Source organism: Tasmannia lanceolata, unplaced genomic scaffold (assembly GCF_043159265.1).
Source record: "Tasmannia lanceolata isolate RefF3 unplaced genomic scaffold, GAP_Taslan_0.1 ptg000025l, whole genome shotgun sequence".
NCBI lineage: Eukaryota > Viridiplantae > Streptophyta > Magnoliopsida > Canellales > Winteraceae > Tasmannia > Tasmannia lanceolata.
The window spans coordinates 10,439,357-10,459,802 of NW_027518702.1; the positions used below are offsets into that span (position 1 = coordinate 10,439,357).

The 20,446-nt window shown below is 38.9% G+C and overlaps 1 protein-coding gene across 2 annotated transcripts; it reads right to left on the reverse strand.

Moving 5' to 3' along the window:
- Positions 1 to 49: 49 nt before the first annotated feature.
- On the reverse strand, positions 50 to 20,062 carry LOC143857690 (uncharacterized). 2 transcript variants are annotated; one of them, XM_077368124.1, is made up of 13 exons: positions 19,741 to 20,062; positions 13,056 to 13,129; positions 12,371 to 12,454; positions 12,115 to 12,195; positions 8,068 to 8,148; positions 3,792 to 3,884; positions 2,000 to 2,179; positions 1,774 to 1,841; positions 1,595 to 1,646; positions 1,384 to 1,437; positions 1,204 to 1,296; positions 823 to 889; positions 50 to 373 (listed from the first exon to the last, which is right to left on the reverse strand). In XM_077368124.1, exons 1-13 carry the CDS (start codon positions 19,880 to 19,882, stop codon positions 282 to 284), a joined length of 1,161 nt encoding a protein of 386 aa, XP_077224239.1. In that variant the 5' UTR covers positions 19,883 to 20,062; the 3' UTR covers positions 50 to 281. The 2 variants fall into 2 exon arrangements, with proteins under 2 accessions (XP_077224239.1, XP_077224240.1); XM_077368125.1 differs by lacking the exon at positions 19,741 to 20,062 and adding an exon at positions 15,091 to 15,420.
- Positions 20,063 to 20,446: the final 384 nt, after the last annotated feature.

The window sequence follows — 20,446 nt, forward strand, 5'->3', positions numbered from 1 at the left end:
GTTCACTTCTTTCATTAAAGCTTAAAATTGATGGGCAATAACCGACGATAGATTACAATAACTGGAAACTGTGAAAAGGGTAGATTAACAAAAAGAAAAACTAGCCTCATTAATTGCTTAAACTTATTTCATTAGTAGTGAACATGAAGCCACCAATCCTTTTAGAAATCTACTCCATCTCTCAAGTCAATTCCATCTTGTCCTTCCCTTCCAATCTCACCAACCCTTTTGCAGATAGCCATTCAATTGTCAACTAGAAGAGCACCATGCAAAGTTGACCATCAGCTAAATTTTCCGATTTCCATCTTCTTCTTGATCGCCCTTTGGCCATGGTATACGAACGAATCTAATATTCCAGACACTGTAAAAACACCTGAACATAGGCAAAAGTTGTAGAAAATTCAGTCAAAATTAAGAAACCCAACAAGATTATCGAGACCAGGGCACAATGCCCCAAGCTTGAAACTCAAAAATCTTTAAATGTTGAGATGTCTCTAGGTTGAATCAAATGACAAAGCCATCTCATATTTTCTAGAAACGGCAAAAAAACGTCTTGAATTTTAAATGAGCAAAGTCTGTAAATGATGGCTTCATGCAGAACTTCCAAAATTTTCAACACTAACAATGAAAATCCTAATGAATTTCTAAGAAATTGCTAGTGTCTGAGTTAAGTGCATAAGGATAATACGGAACACTAAATTTTAATGATTTAACCCGATCCAACTTTCCAAGAAATTCCTAGTACATGGCATCGAAAAGGAAGCACAATATTTAGATTGAAGGATCCAGAAAAAATACGAAAAAGGTGGAAAGAATACCTACCTCCAACTATAGCACAAACGTTTGTCAGGAAGTGTAAGAATGGCACATGTTCCTCAGTGAAAGTTACCTGCAAAACACATTCCTCTAGGATGAAAGAAGTCCACTAAAGTCGATGAAAGGTAATCAGGATCACTTGATCAATATTTCACGTGCTGATTTAGAGTTGTAGCATGTGAGAATCAAATAAACCGGTTTATTATCACTTTATCAGTTCAGAAAGGTATGGAAAGAATAACTACTATAATAACCAGAGCTAACAAATAGTTGTTAGCTCTGCTATGAATGTTAATTAACATATAACATTCACCAATTGAAGAGCAGTACAAGCAAGAATTTATGACCAGACTTCAAATATTTGGGGTTAGAATGAGAATTCCTCACCTTAATTGGAGAAAGGTCATAAAAGAAAAATACTCCAGGAAGAGACTGAACACGACCAAGTGAACCACCCGTAAAATGCTCTGTTACAGAGAACTGGAAAAACCAGCACTTGAACATATTAAGTGGTGATCATAAAATAATGGAAAGCAGAGAATAACGACTTAGATGTGTTAGTTGCACCTGATTTGACTGGATTGTGTGCCCATTTATGTCAGTGTAGACAGTAGGAACTACCTGAAAACCAGCAAAACCAAATAAAAGATAAGTCAACTCTTAGATTCTTAATTAGTGGATGGCTAAATAGATCCACTGAAAAGGCCAAATGACCCAGCTTCCACGAGAACTTAAGGGAGGTATAGCAATAAAGAAAAATTGTCTTGTGAAGAATAACCTTGATGAAATATTGATACATCCCATATTGTGTTTGTTGCATCCACTGCACCCTAAAAATTTCGGCAGTCAAATGCATGTCAAATTCCATTTGAACTCAATTGATAGAGAAAGAGGACATTCAAATAATGATTTCAAATTTCAAATGATTGAACATTTCAAAAGGATGAGAGACATTACCCATCAAGAGGATTGACGACACCTGGGAAATATTCTCCAAAAGCTAATCTATTAATTTTGTGGCTAATCTGGAACCATTAAAAGTGGATTTTAAACAATGGTTATCGTCGGATATAAGAGCAAATTGATGGGCAACAAGGAGATGAAAATTTTCAACTTTACTAAAATGAAAATTTTAAGCATTTCTTTTACACTAGAAGTTTTATGTATGAAAAATTGATCTTACATTAAAACTATCCTTCTGAAATGCCAGCAAATCATGCACGTGAACATTTGACTGTTGAAAGCTTTTCCCAGGGGCAAAATGAAAATTTCCAGCTACCTTATTAACTTCCAAGAACCCATAGATATTGCATCCTTCACCTTCTTCATCTTTAATTCTTTGGAGGAAACCCTCTCTTTTGCACTAAAATATTAAAAGTGGAGTTAGAATCACATCCATATGTATCTATTACAAATTTAAAACACATCATTACAAAAATAACAAGGCCTATCACATTATTTCCCATGGTAGCACAAATTGAAGCAAAAGAGCTACTCATATTGAAAGATATAGATGTTGTGCTTAACATTTTCACAAACTCTGTAGAATGATGTCGGAAATATGTTTACCATGTAATGCATTTGTCAAAATAAGGGTCCACAAGGCCAAGTGTAAGTGCCATTCCGTCCAACTACCTGTTGATAGTCCTATAGACCATAGCATATATTTCAACGGCGTGCGCGTTGAATCGTAGGATCATTTGAATCCCTCACCCAGTAATTTCCACATGCACTGTAACTGGCTTGTGTATTATGAATAAAGCGTTTCATTGCCAAGGAAGGATTGCCTCCAGTTCCTTATCTATTACACGTGATTTGTGCAATTTGCATGTGTAGATAGTGCTGTGCGGCTGAAGCTGCAATGTTGTGAGGCTAACTTAGTGGCACATGTGCTCTTTGAGTGCAGTATGAACGTGCCAAATAGTTGATTCATAAGATGGAAAAAAGTCATGCATTTCTCAGCTCACTGGGGTAGCGTCATCTTCCCTCACTTCCTGTATATCTGAATGTGGTATATTTTTTGTGGTGTTCATTTTTGTTTTAACTCTTTTAGAAGGGAAGCTTGCTTCCCCAAAAGCATGCTTCTAAGTTCCTCTAGCTTCCCAAATCTAGGGGAAGTGCTCTTCCCACACGCTTCCTATACGCTTCCTCTTAATTAAGAGTATGCTTCTCATTTAGGTGGTTAAATTTTCCTAAGATTATTTCTCAATTTGATAATGCTCAAGAAGCATATTTGAAATAAAGAAAGTATTTAAAACTTAAAACCTCATCTTATGTTTCAAATACACGCTTCCCATATTTTCTCTTTTCTAAACCACTCGCTTCCCGCATCGCTTCTCGCCCGCACTTCCCCCTCTGACAATTGAGTATTATAGTATTGACTTTTTGGAAGACAGACCTCCTCCAGAGAGTTTTTCTTTGGTAAATAAGAAAAAAAAATTCGAAATAACAGTAACATACAAAAATAACAAAAATGCATAAACAAAAAGTCTAAATCTGTGCTAGTAGCAATAGATACATCATATTGAAATGCACATCAAGACATATCTGAACACTTTTCTTAGGGTCTGTTCCAACAACTAGCGGCATAACTAATCTGCAGTAAACATCCAACATAAGTTCCCTTTGAAAGATCATATGGAGTCAAAATGATGTTTAGAGAACTTGTTGAAATACAAACTCGTAAAATAGGTGGCTACAGATATGATCTCCAAGAAGAGCACCTTGTTTCCAGTCCATAGACACTTAGATCCCAACAAGAAAACAATTAAGCACTAGCATTCATTTTGAAACCAATCACTATTCATGTAAGAAATTTGTGTGTCCCATATGAAACCTTGACGTGGAACAAATCTTGAAATCAAGACGAAATGCATACATAAAGCAGCTACAATAAAGTGAGATCAGATTTTTATATTGAGTGCCTTATGAACAAAATATGAAACGAAAATAATGGGTTTCATCCAGATAAAAACCTGGTCAATTAGATCAGGATTGGACATCCCCCAACCTTTCTTTCGATATGCTTCACGAACTTCTTCACAAGAGTTACAGCAGTCTTCATCAGACTGCAAAAGGAAGGAACTCAGAGACAATACAAATAAAGAACACACAAATAAGTTACTGGTTTCTTCTTTAAGAAGTGGAAAGCAAAGTGAGGTACAGAGTTTAAAGCAATCAAAATAGACGAGATAGGAAATAGCATACAACTACTTACCGGACTTTGAAGTGCGAAGGCTTTTACAAACACATGGTGTCAATCGTAGGCCAACATCACAAATATATGTAATTAAAGGTGCTAGAAACAAATTACGGTTTAAGTACTTTTGTTGTGTTTTGCTATGTGATGCATACCTATTTCGTCATAGTTCTCCACTATTATGGCATCGATCTAAAGTTCGGCATGGAGTATCAATTCTCTCTATTGCTCTTCTGAAGTCCACTGCGTCACTAGATATCCCTTAACACTAAGAAACCAATCCTCCCCAACCAGGATTCACAAAGCCATCAGCCACCTAATTCACTTTCCCAAGCGCATGAGAGATACATACACGGAATCCAGCAGTGGGTCATAAAAAATATGGTTAAGATTCCGAGAAGGAGAGACATAACTATACCACCTTATGACATTAAGAACATGTTTTTTTTTTTTTTTTGAATGGCATTAAGAATATCATGGTTGCTACCATAAAAAACATACTCGAAATATGCCTAGCATAGGAGCATTAAGACCATATATCATAAAGACCAAAAGGACAGGGAGAAGTCCATAAACACCAGGTCAATTATTCTCTTTTAAAAAAAAACCCATGTTTTGAGACAAATATTGAATTAGCATTTTGGGTTTCCTGAATTACTTCTCGCTTGATAAATGATAAATGTGCCCCTTTCCATTACTTGGGACACCCAGCTGCAGTGTATAATGCCAGTCAGGTCCCTGCATTCCTTCCCATGTGATGTGCATCAGCCACTTTGCAGTCATAGATGCAGTGCAGCTGGGTGTCCAAAGTAATGGAATGGGGCGCATTTATCATTTCCCTAATAAAAACAAGATTGCAAGTGCACTTCAGGGGCAAGGATGACCCCAAATACAAGGAATGTCTAAGTGCTCCCAATTTGGCCAGACGATCTACGAATTCGTTAGCATTTCTAGAAATAAGAGAAAAGGAGAAAGGCTTATCTTTGCACATCTCTTTAATCTAGTCTATGAATTGGCCTGGTCTCCACGTGCCCTCTCTTTTGCTCGATGCCCATGAAAAAGAGTTAGAAGAGTCACATTCAATACCTAGAAATCCATTCATTTGATTGAGAAAGATGCTAATGCCTCTTTGAAGAGAACTGACCTCCACTTCAACAACTGTTAGGCCTACTGGGCCTGCAAAGGAGTAGATGATGTTGCCCTCGGAGTCCCTAAATACGCCTCTTAGGCCTTCCTTGTCAAGGTTACCAATAGAGCACCTGTCTATGTTGAGTTTTGAAGCATTCCCCAGGGTGGTTTCTATTTGGCGATCACTTTAAATCGCTGAAGGGAAAACTTTAGCATCGTTTTCCAATTTCTCAAGAAGACGCCTATGGAATAGCCCAAGAAGTGATTGAGAACTTGACTTTCCAAACACAAAAATCTAGGGTTGGAAGCTCTATCTTCGAAGATCCGGCTGTTTCTTTCAAACCAGATTCCCCACAAGACAGCCATGGGGTGAGATGTCAGAGACTCGCCCGCATGGATATGAAACCTCCAGGATGCCTTTAAAAATCAAATTTCTAACCGAGTTTGGTAAATCTCACTGAATACCATATCATTCGAATACCTGACTCCAAATGAAGGAAGAAACTTTGCAATGAATGAAATAACGGGAGAACTCCCTCCTCTTCGCAAAGACAACACCTGTTCACCGATTAAATCCTACGTCTCTGGAGCCTATCCATAGTATTGATTTTGTTGAGCACAGCCAGCCACCCAAATGCTTGAACTCTCAGAAGTGTGAGTGGTCTCCAAATCTTTTGCCAAGGGAAAGACGTCATTGCAGGCAAACCCAGAAGCGAAAGAAAGATCTAAACGTAAAACAGCCCCGTGGGTCGGGGGTCCAGATTTTCCGGTCTGGATTATCCATAGATATGAAGGTTTCCTGCAAGCTAAACAAAAGGTTAGCGAAACGAACAATTTCAAGGTCTTTGATATTTTTACAGAACTCTAAAACCCAAACCACTAACTCCCCTACCCTTCGATAACTGTCAAAGACCTTGACTTCTTTATTTTTTTGCAATCCTATAGACTCAGATAGGCGTGTGACAATGGTCTATCCATCTATCATTCCAAAACCCCACTCTCTTCTCGTCTCCCACTCTAAATCTAATCCCTTGGGACAAACTTTTGTGAATAGGACTAATAGACTCGCCGAGCTGCGACCTCTACCTAGACTACCCGCCTCCCACCCATCCCTTGATTTCCCATATTTTCTTTCAATGGCTTTTTTCCATAGGGCATCCTCTTCTTCCAAGCACCAAAGCTATAAATTGCCAAGAGTGCTCAGTTTCTTCTGATTGTGCTACCAATCCTAAGCCTCATTCGCCCTTTGGTAAGAAAACCTGATCCCATTTAACCAAATGTTTTTGTTTTCTTTCCTCCCTCTTTGCCTTCCCACAAAATTTCTCTTCATAGTTTTTCTATTTTCTATGCCACCAATGTCGGGATCATGAACATTGACATGAAATATACCAAAAGATTAAACCATTCAAAAACAAAAACAAAATACCAACATATTAGAGAGGGTAGCTTTGATGAGAGCAATGTGCTCCCCTAGAGAGATAAACGACTTTTTCCACCATGCTAGCTTCTTTCCCATTCTCTCCACTATCGGATTTCATAAATTAGCCGCCGAAATGCCCAAAGCTATAGGCAACACGAGGTCAGTAATCAGCAAAGATGAGGTCAAGCAACCTAAAGTTTTGGTGAAGATTTGAAGAAGGGATCTATCAATGTTGCAACTTGCTAGGAGACTTTTTCCCAAGTCCACTTTCAGCCTGAACTCCAGATACCACTTCGAACCCTCTCAGAATGATATGCAAATCATGAAAGGGGATCTGGTTCGCTCTGCAAAAGATGATGGTATCGTCCGCGAATTGGAGATGTGATTGACCCCAATTCTCTTAATTCCAACCCTTCTAATAATCCAGCCTCCTCTACTTTGATTAGCATGCTGCTAACACTCCTTCATCCAACTCTTCTCTTTGGCCCAAAATGCATTCTACCAAGGAGATAGTCGACAAAGTGTCATTCCTCACGATTGTAAGCTTTGAGAAAATTGTTAACAATGGATCACCTTTAGCATTGAATCTGACATGTATTCAGATGCCAATTGTAATACCAGATGAGTATAAACTAGGTGACTTGATAATTCCGTCCAAATACTAACAAAAGAACAAACAAAAAACATAAACAAACATGGAATTCAAAAGATGAGAGACCTGGAGTCATGGAAAAGTCAAGGAACAATTTTAGAATTAAACATGGTGTTTTTACTTTTTAGCATAGTTAAGGAAGCTCCTCAGTTTGGTCGAAATCTCTCTTTGGAAGTGAAATTCTTCTTGCTTATGATAATGCCACAGGTGTGTATTTAAAAGTATAAAAATCCATCTTAAGTTTCAAATAAAACTTATGAGAATCTTTCTCCATAAACTTAATATTAAATCTAAATGAATAAAATATCAAGCCTGTAAAACTATAAACTCTAAAACTTGTAAAACTTTAAACCTGAATAAAATATCAAGCTTGTAAAACTAGAAATCTCTAAAACCTGCAATTCTAATCAGTTGTGAAGCCCTTTTTACTACTTTTAACCCTAACTATATTAAGCCTTCCTCCATAACCTAATATAACTCTCTTTTTATATGTTCCTTATTTGCTTCCAATAAGGCATATTACATGATCCATGTTGATTTCCGATGACGGTTCCCACTCATTCACTTCCCTCTGTGTACTTTCCTTACTACCTTTCACTTACTGCATTTTCTTTGTTATAGACCCCCCACTTCCCACTTCCACTTACTAGCTTCTCATACTCACCTGCCACTTTGGGAACTATGGCTTTTAGTGCGAATTCTACCAAAGAGGAGTCATCAAGAGTTAAATGCAAGTTAACTATCAAATGTTATCAAGAGTTAAACACAAGTTAACTATCAAATGGGGCCTACTTGCTAGTTGTTTCTTAGAAGATTAACACAAGTTCTCAAGCAGCACGGAAAAAAACTTACAGCTTCAGCACCATAGCAAGAACCACAGTATGTTTCATTGTGTTCAAGCCTTCCACCATGTCTCTGTAATGGTTTATCAATCTGTACAAAACAGAAAGATGACTTATCAGCTAATGCAAAAAAATAAGACAACAACAAAAACCAAATGTACAGCTGCATTATACAGAATTTCACAAATAGAGTATTTTAGCATTACATAACTACAATAGAATGTAAGAAATGATAAATCAAACTAGAAATAATTCTGCTAATTTAAGAAAATAATTGATAAGAGCCTACTCTCTCCATTAGACATAAACAATATTGCTAGTGCTTTCACACATTAATAATATCATATTTAAGAAAAGGACATAGGGATTTCTTAGCATTGTGTAACAAATAAGAAGGGAAAAAGGCCAACTAATAAGTTGGACAGGAGTTCCCAACTGAGATTGGCCAATCATTAGGTAAATCAGTACCAAATACTGGTCAACTGGAAAACTCTAGGCATACAAAATGAAGAAACCATTAGATTTGGTGGGGATTGGATTTGATTCAAATAATACATCTGTTTAATAATGCCATCAAATGCAAGATAGGATATTAGCCACAAGAAAGATCAAAGAGCGACACAGATGTCAAGATTTCCGGAATGGCATGCTCTGCAATAGCGCCAATATCGCTTTCAATTTCGTCAATTCTCCATACTGATAACCAATGTTTGATGCAATTAATGCGGTAGCACATGGGTATAGGGAACCCTCTTTCCAAAGAGTGCATGAGATACCTCAGTATTTAGCGAGGTAAAAAAACTCATGGAAATTCATTCGCTGTATCGTTATGACTGATGGTTAGACGGACACAAAATAACATTTGTTGACTAACTTCTTGGTTTCCCAAAAGGATTGATTTTATTATATATGTGGATGCATCTGGCATACTGAAGAATGCCAATGTCTTATTTGCCATTTTTATACAATCGTTACATAATTGGGTCTAAGCAACATTGTACAATTGGTAACCAATAGACAGTGAGCCCAGTTAAAAAGCTGCATGGACGAAATTAGAGGTGAAATGTGGAACTTTCTATTGGACCCCATGTGCAGCCCATTGTTTGAATTTATGCTAGAAATTTTGGTTAAGCCAGCTGTGTTGCCAATTATTGCTAACACAACAGAGAGAGCTCAGATGATAAACTGATTTATCTATAGCTACAGAGCGTCGTTGCACCTCATCAGGAATAGGATTGTTAGAAGGAAAGATTGGTGTCATCATACTTCGACGACACTTGCGACAAGCTTCTTGAGCATACAGTCTTATGGTGCACAGGTAAGCTCTGAATCAGATATTTGTATCTGATGAGTATTCTCTAGTAGGCATGCTAAACATCAACTTCGCCAGTAAATTATTAAAACATTGTTGGATGATTCTTTCTAGTCAAAATGCAAATTCATTCTTAGCATTGGTGATCCCTTAGTCAGAGCATTTCACTTGGTAGTTTGCAAAACAAACCATCGATGGGTTATTTGATTAGGCCATAGATAAGGCCAAGGAAACAGAAAGGGAGAAGTCAAAGAATAAGTCATTGTATGCCGACCTAGAGAGTTACTGATAGAAGATGGGACAACCAACTTCACACGCCCCCACCTTCTCCAGGCATAATGAAGGTCACCCAAGGTCAAGTGGTTGCATTAGCAAATTGATACCAGACGAAGAACTCGGAATATCATCACTCAGGTTACTTCGGCATATCTAGAAAATCTGCAACCGAAATAGAATCTAGATCAAGGTAAGTTGATTCATTTATATATTATGCTATGTTTTAAAGTTCACTTCATTTGAAAATTTAATGATGCAATACAGACTATGAGAGCTTTATCAATACAGCTGCATGTTGGCCTCAGTTTGGTAATGACGTCCTAGAATTTCAAAGCTTTGCAACTAGGATACTTGGCCAACATGATGCGAAAGGAATCAGTGTACTTTCAAGCATATCCACTCGACTAACAAAGGAGTTAATTGGAGCACCAAAAATTGGATAATCTGATGTTTGCCTACTATATACCTTGAAGTTTGGAGATGGGCATAATTTTTAATATAATGCTTGTAATTAATGTTCACCTGTTTCACGACTTTACTTTAAAGTTAAACTAATTAAAACTTCTATTATTTTTTAATAAGGATATATTGAGGAATACATCAACCACTGGTGGCCCTATCAGCTAGACAACCTTGATATTTTGATTGATGAACATGCTATTTTCACCATGGATGATTTAGGATGGCAACAAGTGGAACAGACGAGGGAGACAAGGACATTGTGGTGGACCTGGGCCTGCTGGTAGTGATAATGACGGACACCAATCGATTAAGTGCGATGATTAGGTTTACGCGAGTCCATAGGAGATGAAAGATGATTGATGGATGAGAGATTTGAGAGAATATTATGAACAGTTTCAGACTTGATTTATTTATGAAATATTTATATTTAGCACTTGGTATGAATTGTGAGTGTCATTGATGGTTTTCCTTGAATTTGATATTAGCTCATTAAGAGCCAATTTCATACCTATATGTTCTTAAAATGTGTCTATTTCTTAAATTTGGTTGATGCAAAGGTTTCTTATATTCTTCTAAATAATTACAATTTTATTATTTTAATTTTTTTTTACTATTAAAAAAAATCCACCAATCAAAACAAAACACCCACCAGAACAAAACAAAATGCCCACCTAAGGTTGCAACTCAACAGATGTAGAGGTTTTAATTTGTGTTAGGTTGTTTTCTTTGCTTGTAGGACCAATAGAGATCGTCATGTGTGAAAGTTTAATTATGATGGGATGTTTTTGGTCAAGTCATTTAATATAGTAATTACATGCCAGAATTAGCTTGTGTAGCTCACATATAGGCTTTGGTCTATTTGTGTCCTCCAGGTGTCCTTGTTTTTTGTGTGTTGTGCTAGGAAGCTAAGGAGATAGACTTCATCAGTTATTGCTTTCCAACTTGCCTATTGTCCTTCTTCAGCTCCTTATTTGGATGAGTTGGATGATGCCTAGATGTATGTTGGCTTTCATCGAGTCTAGGGTGGCATATTTCCCTCCTAGTAGAGGGAAAATATTTTGGAGGCTTTGTTTGGTAGCCACTTGGTGGGCAATCTGAAAGGAGCGGAACAATAGAATTTTTCGTGGCAAAAGATGTCATGTGCAGGAGGGTAAGGCGAAATTTCTATGTTGCATTGGCAGTTGGACTAGAGGTATGAAAGATTTCAACAGCTTCTCAGCGGCAAGGATTTCAGATTTTTTTGGATATTGCAATGCAATCAGCAAGAAACATTTTGAAGAAATTCAGTTTTAAAAAAAAAAAATTTTGAAGAAATCAGCTATATGTGGTCTCCTCCATTAGAGAATTCTCTCAAGTTCAATTGTGACGGATCCTCTTTGGTTCCTCCAGGCATAGGCAGAGTGACGAGAGGCCACCGGATTCAGTGAGATTGGATTTTTCGTGTACAATTTTTGGACCAGGGACAGCAGTGAGGTGGAGGTGATGGCTCTTCTTCAACGTTTAAAGCTTGCTGTTTCGTTGGTCAATGGATCATTGATGGTAGAAGGCAACTCTAGGAACAAAATAAAATGGGCTGCCCAAGAGTCTTATTTTCGGTGGAGGTTGGACTTGGAGCATTTTATCGAGATCTTGATTTGGCTTCGCTTTTAGATGTGAAAACCTGCCATGCTTGGAGAGAAGTAAACGAGATGTTAGTCAATTGACCAATGCAGGCATTTCGCGCGACTTGTTAGTTGTTGGTGACCAGTGACCATTGTAGTTTGTTTGGGTTTTTGTAGTGCCTACTGTTCATTTTCACTTTTTGTGATCCCTTTGCCCCTTATTTTGCAAGGGCGCCTATGAATCTAGCATTCCTCTTGCTCAAAAACAAAATAAAAATGTAAAAGCAACAACGATAGATATAAAAGATTAGGACACAAGAATAAAGAGATTCGATCGGATCCGGACCATGTTCGGAAATTTAAGACTGTGAACGAGGAAAGCAACAAGAGGCAACATGCTACTAACCTTAGGAGAACCAATGCCATCTGGTCTAGTCTCAATTACATTGCCATGAGCATCTATCCTTTTCTTGATTATATCATGTCTCTGCAAGGAACGTCAGGTGCAGATTAGTATATAGAACAATCACCAACAGCAAACTGTGGCACAGTTGAAGCAGATCAATTTAAAAAGAAGATTAGGGCAGCAGAGTCAACAAAAAGTTCACAATGTAAGCACACAACATAAAATTACAAGATGCCACTCTTTTTGTGATACATACTACATCTAAATGTTGCTCTCCACTGATATCCATAGCGTCAAGACTCACTATGGAGCATGGCAGGGCGGGAAAGGTGACGTCGAACTGCAATTTCAAAGACGAGGAAGGACATTAATAAATTCGCATTGCATTCTGTAAAAAATACTTCATATATGAAAAAATAGCTAAACTCATCCCAAAGCAACACTGTATGTAAATGGTTTACTATTACCATGGGTTAATACTTTTTTTTTTTTTTTTGAATGGCAGAGAAATATCATTAAAGAAAAAGGAAAGTGGGCCGAGGAGGACCACTACAAGAGAACAAGAAATACAAAAACAGAAAAAATGGAACAGTAGAAATACAACTACCATGGGTTAATACTTAGTACCCCAAATAGCCACATAAACATTCAACAGGGCTCTCAAGTAGTTATTCTTGAGTCCAGACTATGGACTAACATATGGCATCGGTGAACTTCAAGTAGAAAAGGAAAGCTTGAGAAAATCAGGACATGAAAATTAAAACTCAAAATCAGGATTCTGATAAACTACTTTAGAATTCAAAAGCTGTCTAGAGAGGTTCCAGTGAAACCTTGGAAAATCTTAATCACACAGAATACTTAGTACTAGCACAGAAGGAATCCGAATACATAAATTGAGTTCTTAAATAGTGAATTTATACAGTAAGAAGATGTGATAATACATTGATACGAAGTGTTTCTCCTCTTGAAGTATCTACTCTGAGCTGTGTTTCTGTAACTGCGTGAAGATATAGTCCTGAATAGAATGAAAAGAAAAACACAAAGTCAATGGATTAAATAAATGGAAGCTAAAAAAAGGAATCATAGAAACTGCATTTATTAATGTGATGTGAAAACAAGCAAGGAAATCTATAAGAAGACAAATCGACTAAAAATAGTATGTCTCTCTCTCTCTCTCTCTCTCTCTCTCTCTCTCTCTCTCTCTCTCTCTCTCTCTCTCTCTCCAAAATAGGAGATGGAGATATTTACTCCTCTCTTCCTATGAAACAGGGAAGGAGAAATTCTTTCCAAATAAATAGGGGAGGGACCTCCTCCAAGTAGATGTGACATGCCACCTCATTCCTTTGATGCATATCTTATTCTCTACACATGTGCAACATGTGTACCTGTGAAATATTCTCTTGCATGTAGGACCCCTTGATTTGGGACCACATACCTCTGAGATCCACTTGGACCATTCCAATGACTAGCCTCCAAGCAAGCCTAAAAGGACACAACTTAAATGTTTTTCAGAACACTAGACTTTGCCTGTCTAGTGAGCCACTAGGACACAGCAAATGTAGGAAAGCACTGGGACAAACTTGAACAGCTGCCCCAGAGAAAACTCAAATGGGTCATTATGAATTTCACCATGGGCCTGCTAAACGGCATCGAGTCCATTTCACCCCTTGTCCAACCCATAGTTGCCAGGGTGGGAAACGAAACAGGAAATAGAAACGGAAAACACAAGAAAAAAATAGAGGGGCAACAAGAAACGGGAAAACAATAAAAAAATCATATGAGAAACGTCTTAGGAAACACATTAGAAACGTTTCAGAAACGATAGAGAAGCGTAATGAAAACGCATGCGAAACATAAGGAATACATGAAATATATGGTTTTGTAGATTTAAATTTTGTTAGGTTCAAATTTCTATTTGGATATTTCTTACTTTAAGTTTTTATTACGGTATACGTTGTTGTCTTCATTTTTAATATCTATTCCAAAATCTTTTTATGTGTGTTTTTTTAAAATGATTTTCGTATGTTTCACACATATTTCCCACACGTTTTACATATGTTTCTACAGGTTTTCCATACGTTTCTTACATGTTTCATATAAGTTTCTTATATGTTTCTCATACATTTCGGAAATGAGTTTCCCACCTTTTAGGGGAAATGAGTTTCCCACCTGCCCAAGGAATTTCCGGCAACTATGGTCCAACCCCAAATTCATAAATGGCAGACATAGACATGTAATTGATTCAGAAACAAGCTTTGAAACATCGATGTATGTTGAGATCAAAGTTGTAAACATGTTGAGATCAAAGTTGAACTTTCGAACCAACTTCACTGGATGGAGACACAAAGCAAGTGAATGATAAATAGGTAAGTAAATACTCATAAAATGATTGCAGGGAATGTTATGAGACATATAAGCTCGTCCACTACAATTACGAGCATTGCTCCAAAACTCCCCCGCATGATCGTTGACTCCCCCGAGTCGATTCCCCTTTACATTGGCTGCGTTCTTGTCCAAATCTGCGGTTTTCCCTACAAAGTAAATGAAAACTCCTTTGACTCTCCCGATTTAAGACCGTGTCAACCGAGTACTCGACCGTGTCATGCCAAGTCGACTAGGATTTGCTTCGGCCACGTTTTGCACAAGGAACTCAATTTATGTCTGTAGGATGAATGGTACTATCATAAGTAGATTTCCAACAAGAGGGCATCTTATATGACTTCATCAAATTTCTTGAATGATAATAACACCAACAACACGATTTGTAATAGTACAATCTAGTCTCTCAAGATTACAAAATTGGTAATTGTACAAATTCTTACAAAAGATACCCATGTTACCCAATGCGAAATCGAAGATATGGGTCAAAGAGATATGTTGCCCTAAATCCCAAATACAGAAAACAGAGGCTAAAACAGAGAAAAAACAAAAAACCCAAATCATGAATTACATAGAAAGGGAAAGAATAGGGCATACTTAGCTCAGATATGAAGAGCAAGATCATGACTATGGAGGAAACAATGGTGATGAGACCTCCTGAGAGGGTTCGGCTATAGAAATCCTCGTTGACCTTTGGATATGCATCTAGGTTTCTGAGCTTGTTGAATATACCCTCCATTGAGAGAGAGAGAGAGAGAGAGAGAGAGAGAGAGAGAGAGGCTCTAATATGGGTTATTAATCTAAATTAATCTTCTGTTTAGGGAAGAATGGATAGATTAGGAAAGGGGATTTAGGGTTCTTCCTCGGCAGGGTTTTGACAGAAAAATAAAATCCCTTCTCTCATTTCTTTTTCCGATTTACCTGTTACTCTGTGTTAATGGAGATTTTATATGTCTGTGTCTGCACGTGAAGTCCAGTATTTTTCAAAAAGTAATGTGGGGCTTACTCAGTAGGATGATCTTAACCGTTCAAAATATGACCCACAACATAGATAGGTTGTACCCCGTGAATCATCTACGTAGGATGATCCTAACCCTAACCCTCCGATCTGTTGATAATTCACTGAGTGCAGCTTGTATACATGGTGGCCCAACAAATGAACAGTTTGGATCATCTTATGAAGTGGGCCCCACAATACATTTTGGTCTCACACACCATATAAAATCTTGTGTTAATGAATGTAAGCTAGGGGTGCAACTCAGGTCGGGCGGGTCGGGTTTTAATTTTTAAGAGGAAAACCCAATATTCGTAAACCCGACCCTACCCAAGATAGTTTCTTGGGTTGGCTTGGGTCAGGTCAGGGGTCGGGTTTTCATTTTTTAGCATAGATACAAGGGAGCCCTTGCATAAAGAGCCAAAAAAGGGCTCTTGATTGGATCCACGTAATTTTCAGTTACATTTTAAAATCGGTTGAAGTTACATTTTAAAATCGGTTGAAAAAGTAAAATCAGTTACATTTGATGACGTGGATCCAATCAAGAGCCCTTTTTTGGCCCTTTATGCAAGGGCACCCTTGTATCTATCATTGCTCTTTTATAAATAATGTAGAAAAAAAAACGTTCACACTAAAAATCTCTAAATTTATGTCATGAAGTGAATAAATTTAAGAAGGACACTACATTTTCACATAACATACATGATCACCTCAATGAAAACAATTGTATCGATATATTAGAAAATAATTTGCTATGTTATTCAAGAGATATTTAAGAAAGTCACAGTAAACCCATATGAGACGGGTCGGGCTTATGATTTTTGGTTTTTTTCTTTAAACCCAGCCCTACCCAAGATTGAGTCGGGTTTTCCAATTTGAAACCCGACCCTACCAAGGACCCATGATTTCTAAACCCGACCCATGTTATTTTAACGTCAGGTCGATGGGTCGATGCGGGTCGGGTAAAACCCACCACCCGACCCAAATTGCAGCCCTAAATCTAGCCATACAATCAGAGACCCTCGTTCTCCCTCCCATTATGTGCATGAGGCACTTTTATATATATGTCGGTTACGACAACCAAGGCCATAGCCAAAAAAAGAAAAACAAGAAATAAACGTGATCAAATTGATCCTAACCCTTCAAATCTTGTGATCGTTGCTCATCGAGCGGATCATTGCTGATTTTTCTCGTTGTAAGCCATTATTGGATAACTTATATCAACTTCTAATGTGAGCACATGGTGGTAGATTGGATCAATGGTTGTGATCGTATGCTAGTGCTATGTGTACACTGGAGATTACAACCCAAGCATTGGAGTATGTGGATTGTTAGATTGTCAACCTGGATTAAGTATTTTAGTGCAATGAGAGGTTATTTCACCTCTTATTGTAACTAAGTGAGTCGGCCAAATCAGCCTTTCACTTTTCTTGTGAAGGGCTGAGATTAATCTCACTAAAAACATGTTTTTAATCACTTTTTTGATGCATATTAAATGGGAGAGGGTAAGACCAGGATAGGGGCAGGTACTCCCAGTACCAGAAATGAGAGTAGTGCAGCCATCAGCGAGGGTCATAGATTGAGATGAAAGAGGGCTAAAGGAACTGAGTGATGATGAAGTACCTGTCACATGGTTCGAGGCTCCCAAATCAATGATCCAGGAGCTCGAGAGACTGAGAAGAGAGGCAGGGGTGCTACCTGGCTGTGCAAAGCCAGCACTGGGAGGGTGGGCGGCCAAGCGTAGGTGCTGGAGCTCATCATAATCAGCCTGAGTGAAAGATGGTACAGCCGGACTAGAGCCGGAGGAAGATGTCAAAGGGTCAGAGTCGTCGTGAGTTGAAAGGTGCGTTGATCGCCCAAAATAAGATGACTGCGGGGGACAACGCTCATGATGTAGCACATAAAAAGTCTCATCACGGTGGCCCTCGCGCCGGCAATGTGTACAATATGGACGAGGACGGACACTATACCCCTTGCCACCAGAATCACGGCCACGGCCTCGGCCAAACATCCCACCACCACGGGCAGACCGATCTCCTGCAGCATATGTCGCTGTAGCGGGACCATAAAAAACAACATGAGTAAGAGAGGCTGCACCGAGACACTGTTGAGCCCACTGATAGACTTCCTCGAGGGAAGGCATAGTACCAGAACCATAAATCTGTTGGCGAAAAAACATAAACTCGGGGCCCAAGGTCTCAAGAAACTGAACAACTCGGAGCTGATCCCGCTGTCATGCGGCTATGGCCAAGTCTGTCGTCAAGGGCATGAAAACATCAAGTTGCTGACAGTGAGAGACGAACTGGCCATAGTATGTAGAAAGAGGGGTCTCGCCACGCCGAAGATGCATCCACTCAGAATATGTGGCACAAATAAGGGAGAGGTTACCCACGCCAGAAAACATAACTGCAGTATGATCCCAAATCCTCTTTGCAGTCGGAAGCTGCATCATAGTCCCTGAAATCTGTGGGATCATACTCTGAAAGAGTAAACTATGGATACGAGCATCAGCTGTCTCCCACTGCTCATAGGTGGGATCCGAAGCCGAAAGAGGGTCATAACGTATGGGGTAGACCTTCCTTTTAGCAATGAGATAAACCTCCACCGCCACTTTCCAATTCATGTAATTGGAACCATCAAGTTTGACTGTGGTCATTGGGAGGAAGGAGGCATCACCCGATGAAGAGGAAAGGGATTGTCCAAGAGAGGGATTTTCTATAGGAGGGGGGTCCATAGAAGGAACGAAGGTGAAATAGACACAACACATGATGGCAAGGCAAGAAAGAATGGAAAGGAGAATGCCTCTAGGGCGTAAAGAGACCACTATGTCTGGCGAGATAATGTGACGCGACCCCGACGAATGAGAGGAGAAAAAGAAGACATAATATGGCCTGTAGGGCATAAATGGAGAAGATGAAAGGTCGGAGTCGCAAACAAAGAAGAAAAGAAGAGGGAAATAAATTTAGACCATAGAGAGAAAGAGGGTCAGAAACTTAGGAAGGGGGGCTAAGGGTTTAAAGGTTTAAGGGTTTATGAGGTATAAGAAGGGAGGGTGAAAAATGGGAAGAAAGAGAGAGAGTTGTGTGGGAGAAGGAGAGAGAGAGAGAGGGGTTGGGAAGAAGGAAGAGGAGGAGGGGCCGGGGGAGCGGGATTGGGTGGGAGGGAGGAGGTGGGGCGAGGGAGAGGGGTTGGGCGAGGGTTGGGTGGGAGCGAGGGAGGAGGTGGGGTGAGGGAGGATGTGGGGCAAGGGAGAGGGGCTGGGTGGTGGGGCGAGAGAGAAAGATGGGCGAGGGAGGGAGGGTTGGGGAGAGAATGGAGAAAAGAAGGAGAAGAAGGAGAAGGAGGGCTTCTCCAATGGTCCCTAGGGCACAAAAACCCCTAGGGCTTTGATACCATGTTAGAGAATGAGAAGAAGAGAAAAAGAAGAAGTTAAGCTCACTGCCCTTACTTTGATATATATATATATATATATATATATATATATATATATATAGAGAGAGAGAGAGAGAGAGAGAGAGAGAAAACGGTTCCTACACATGTGTAGATAAGTTATCTACACACTAGCTTAAAATACAGTGGGGGCCACATTATTTGGGTGATCCAAACCATTCATTTTTAAGACCCTCACATAGATAGGGTGTCCACAAAAAATCAGATCCATAGGATCATCTTAACCATTCGAACTGTGGAGGCAAAAAATGGACTAATTTGTGAAGGTTTAAAGACATCCATTTTACCTCCACAAATCGTAGGGTTGGGATGATCCTATGGATCTGATTTTTTGTAGACACCCTATCTATGTGAGGGCCTTTAAAATGGATGGCTCGGATCACCCAAACAATGTGGGCCCGCACTATATTTTAAGCTAGTGTGTAGAGAACTCTCCCGTTTTCTCATAGATATATATATATATATATATATATATATATATATATATATATATAAAGAGAACATACAAATGACCACTATGCCCTTAGGCTATGTAACACTATGTCTTCTAACACCTTCTAACAGATAATAACACCAACAACACGATTTGTAATAGTAATTACTATCTAGTCTGTCAAGATTACAAAACTGGCAATTGTACAAATTCTTACAAAAGATACCCATGTTACCCAATGCGAAATCGAAGATATGGGTCAAAGAGCTATGTTGCCCTAAATCCCAAATACAGAAAACAGAGGCTAAAACAGAAAAAAACAAAAAACCCAAATCATGAATTACATAGAAAGGGAAAGAATAGGGCTTACTTAGCTCGGATATGAAGAGCAAGATCATGACTATGGAGGAAACAATGGTGATGAGACCTCCTGAGAGGGTTCGGCTATAGAAATCCTCGTTGACCTTTGGATATGCATCTAGGTTTCTGAGCTTGTTGAATATACCCTCCATTGAGAGAGAGAGAGAGAGAGAGAGAGAGAGGGCTCTAATATGGGTTATTTATCTAAATTAATCTTCTGTTTAGGGAAGAATGGATAGATTAGGAAAGGGGATTTAGGGTTCTTCCTCGGTAGGGTTTTGAGAAAAAAATAAAATCCCTTCTCTCACTTCTTATTCCGATTTACCTGTTACTCTGTGTTAATGGATATTTTATATGTCTGTGTCTGCACGTGAAGTCTAGTATTTTCCAAAAAGTAATGTGGGGCTTACTCAGTAGGATGATCCTAACCGTTCAAAAAATGACCCACATCATAGATAGGTTGTACCCCGTGAATCATCTACGTAGGATGATCCTAACCCTAACCCTCCGATCTGTTGATAATTCACTGGGTGCAGCTTGTATACATGGTGGCCCAACAAATTAACAGTTTGGATCATCTTATGAAGTGGGCCAACAATACATTTTGGTCTCACACACCATATAAAATCTTGTGTTAATGAATGTACGCTAGGGGTGCAACTCAGGTCGGGTCTAATTTTTTAGAGGAAAATCCGAGATTCGTAAACCCGACCCCA